Here is a 3380-nt window from a genome sequence, read left to right on the forward strand (position 1 = left end):
AATTCAAACTGAATTCGGTTCCCTTCGGACTTTATCTTGTGTAGAGAATTTTCTTCGAGTTTCTTCGAAATAGACTCGGACTGTTCCGCTTTTAACTGCCCGAGAAAGTTTTGAATTGAGACTGTATTACTCCCGTGAAGAGTTTAACAATGTCCGAGATTTCTAATGAAGAAGTCTCTCCTGTGCTGTCTTTTGGTAACTTATCTGTATCTAAAGTCAGCTCATCGCCCGAATCGCCCATATTACTTGGAAATAGAGAGTGAAAGAAGACGTGTTATCTGCACTGAAAAGAACCTTCGAATGGCTATAGAACTTTCAGCACTAACAGCGGTCAGTTAAAACTCGTGCAATGAATATTTAAATGTCACCTGACAAGGTGACCAGGGGCCCGTTTCACAAAACTATCTTATGACTAAGATCTGTCTTAAGACCGAAAATTATCGTAAGATTGTACCGTAGCTGTTTCACAAAACTGTCATATCTTATGATAATCTTAAGATCTATCTTAATCTTAAGACAACCAGATACATGTCTTAAGACTAAAGTGAACATGGCGGCCGCCTATATTTTGGCTCAAAACAGAAGGAACTTAAGAAGAGAACGAGTATTTAGAGATAGGAACAACCCATTGGACTATATGACTGATGCAGATATCATTGATAAGTTCCGCCTTCCACGCCATTTAATTTTGAGTTTATGTGTAGAGCTTAATGCTCATCTAGCGCGTGATACTAGGAGGTCTCATGCTCTTCCTCCACCACTGCAAATCATGGTGGCACTCAGGTTTTATGCCAGTGGGAACTTTCAAACTGTCACTGGTGATCTTCATGGCATAAGCAAAGCTAGTGTTTCAAGAGTAGTAAATGCTGTATCATCAGCTCTAGTAACTTTGAGTTCCCATTATATAAAATTTCCACAAGACGATAGAAGTATTAATAACACCATACTTGGCTTTTCTCGCATGGCAAATTTTCCTAACGTCATTGGAGCGATAGATGGAACTCATATTCCAATTAAAGCCCCGAAAAATGACGAGCATCTGTTTGTTAACAGAAAAAATTTTCATTCTATAAATGTAATGGCAGTTTGTGATTCCAGGACAAAATTTACTAACTTAGTTGCCAAGTGGCCTGGTTCATCACACGATTCTTTTGTGTGGACAAATTCAACACTTAGTGATCTTTTTGAAAATGGATATATTATAAGAGGTTGGTTGCTTGGGGACAGTGCATACCCTCTGAAAAATTATCTGATGACACCAGTCCTTAACCCAAGCAATCCCCGTGAATTAGCTTACAACGATGCGCATGCTAAGACGAGAAACCCTATTGAAAGAAGCTTCGGAGTGCTTAAAATGCGCTTTCGCTGCATTGATCATTCTGGTGGAACGCTTCTGTTTCATCCAACAAGAGCATGTAGAATTGTGACTGCCTGTGTTGTTCTGCACAACTTGTGCACTGATCACAATGTTCCGGTGCCACAAGCACAAAATCCTGGGGCATATCAACTTAATCCACCAGATATCTACGTCTATCAAGGACCCAATGATGACGGAGCCGAGATCCGCCAAAGATTGATTCTCTCTAGATTTTAAGGTGGCACCACAAAAAAAAACTGTGCATTCATGAAATATGGTGCCGTTTTCATTTTATGTATTTAGTAAGCATGGATTCGGAACCAAATACACATTAATATTTATTAGAAATATTTTGTTTATCTGTATATTATCCAACTGTTTGTGAAATGGGGAGGAGTGATAGAAGGTGATTTGGTTTTTATAAAATATTGGTAACTTTTATAAAAAGCGTTTGATGTCCAATTTTCCAATGCTCATAGTAAAATAATAAAGTGTTCAAGTTATCGAGAACAAAAGTAAAATCCATCTACAAGGTTGGTCCCTTGACCCACAACTTTCAAAATTAAAATTCTATTATGCAGCAGCTGCTTACATACAATAATTGTTATTAATTATACCCTCTATCAAATAATTTTTATCACCAAATTTTGATGGAACAATTTTTGAACATCACCCATAGCGATTGTGAATTTGTTCTCTATCAAGATTGTTGTGATTGTAATGAGCACAAAAATAAATAACATGTAGTAAATTGAACACATTTCTACAGGTTTTTTATTTATTTTCAGAGGGGGTGTTGACTGTTACTGTAGCGTCACGAACTATCCCCAGCTGACATAGGTGAAGAGCATGTTGTTCACGTTGTATTTGTAGTTGCTGCTCTGCAATTTCAAGTCGCCGTTCTTCAACTTTCAGTCGTTTTTCCTCCATTTCTAATCTTTTTTTCTCAACAACCAGCCTCTCTTCCTCTGTTGCAACTAGTCTCAATGTTATGTCATCATTACAAGAATTCTTTGAGCGTTTCTTTGCTGGCTGTACATGTACATCGGGAAGTCTTTTTCCTGTAATCAAAATTCATATTTTACAACCAGAAATACGAAATTCATGTAAACAAAATCGCGAAACTTTTTTTTTCGTAAAATATATTAAAACATTAATTTTGTTATTTTATCTCAATGTCAAAATTTCCATGGAGTATTATAAAATGGTGAATAAATGAGATATTTGTTTTCTCTTCATGCTAAATAATTGTATGAAGAATTCATAAAACTACAAAATATCAGACAAAAAATTATCACTCAAAGTTGCATACGACTTTCCTTATAGTGTAGAGCATACCCACCTCTGTAGAAAAAAAAAATCAAACACTATGTATCCTCTCGTACCTTTGTAAGACATCTCACTTCAGTGCTATTTATTATTCACTATTTACAGGATTGGTGAAATAGTAGTTTTAGGAACACCCCCCTTTCACCGGGAAGTCTAATGAGTATCACCCTTAAACCTACCATTTACAGCATCTGTGCTCTTGCTTGGTGACGTTTCCCTGGCCGACTCTGTCTCTAAAACGTCAATGCCCCCCTCAATTCCCGAAATTGAGGTTTCCCCGATGATACCTTCTATTTTCTCATCTATTGGTCTGAAGGCGGCCCCTGATGGCAAAGATCCTCCCCCTGTCTTTTTTTGCTCCCTCCTGTTTAGTGCCAACTTCTTTCTGCTTTCGCTGCTTAAGCAGGTCCACTTCTTTTTCATTTCTTCTCCGGACCTGATGTGATCTGTAGTATTTACAGCATTTACCTTGGTGGCTATTTTGTTCCATGTTTCCTTCTTCAAAGAATTGGAAACTGTTGAATTTTGCCTGGAAAATAGAATGTCTTTTCCTTTCTCCACTTCATCTGTTAACACAGTTATCTCAGCAGAGCTAAAATTTGGGCATCTTTTCAGAGACATTTTCTTACTAGAATTTTTTCTGAGCGCACGGACTTCGTACCCGTTTTGTGGCCACAGATGAATGCATTCGAAT

The 3380-nt window shown here is 37.5% G+C and overlaps 2 protein-coding genes across 2 annotated transcripts; one reads left to right on the top strand and one right to left on the bottom strand.

Annotated features, from left to right (window-relative positions):
- The first annotated feature begins 550 nt into the window (after positions 1-550).
- On the top strand, positions 551-1594 carry LOC133191592 (putative nuclease HARBI1). The gene has a single exon (XM_061327339.1). It carries the CDS (start codon positions 551-553, stop codon positions 1592-1594), a length of 1044 nt encoding a protein of 347 aa, XP_061183323.1.
- A 537-nt stretch (positions 1595-2131) lies between these two features.
- On the bottom strand, positions 2132-3380 carry LOC133191339 (myb-related transcription factor, partner of profilin-like). The gene is made up of 3 exons (XM_061327087.1): positions 2862-3380; positions 2726-2759; positions 2132-2380 (listed from the first exon to the last, which is right to left on the bottom strand). The coding sequence occupies exons 1-3, from the start codon at positions 3305-3307 to the stop codon at positions 2132-2134; spliced, it is 729 nt and encodes a 242-aa protein (XP_061183071.1). The 5' UTR covers positions 3308-3380.

The sequence above is a fragment of the Saccostrea echinata genome, unplaced genomic scaffold, assembly GCF_033153115.1.
Source record: "Saccostrea echinata isolate AGI-Se365-2 ecotype Australia unplaced genomic scaffold, CSIRO_AGI_Sech_v1 ptg000023l, whole genome shotgun sequence".
Lineage (NCBI taxonomy): Eukaryota > Metazoa > Mollusca > Bivalvia > Ostreida > Ostreidae > Saccostrea > Saccostrea echinata.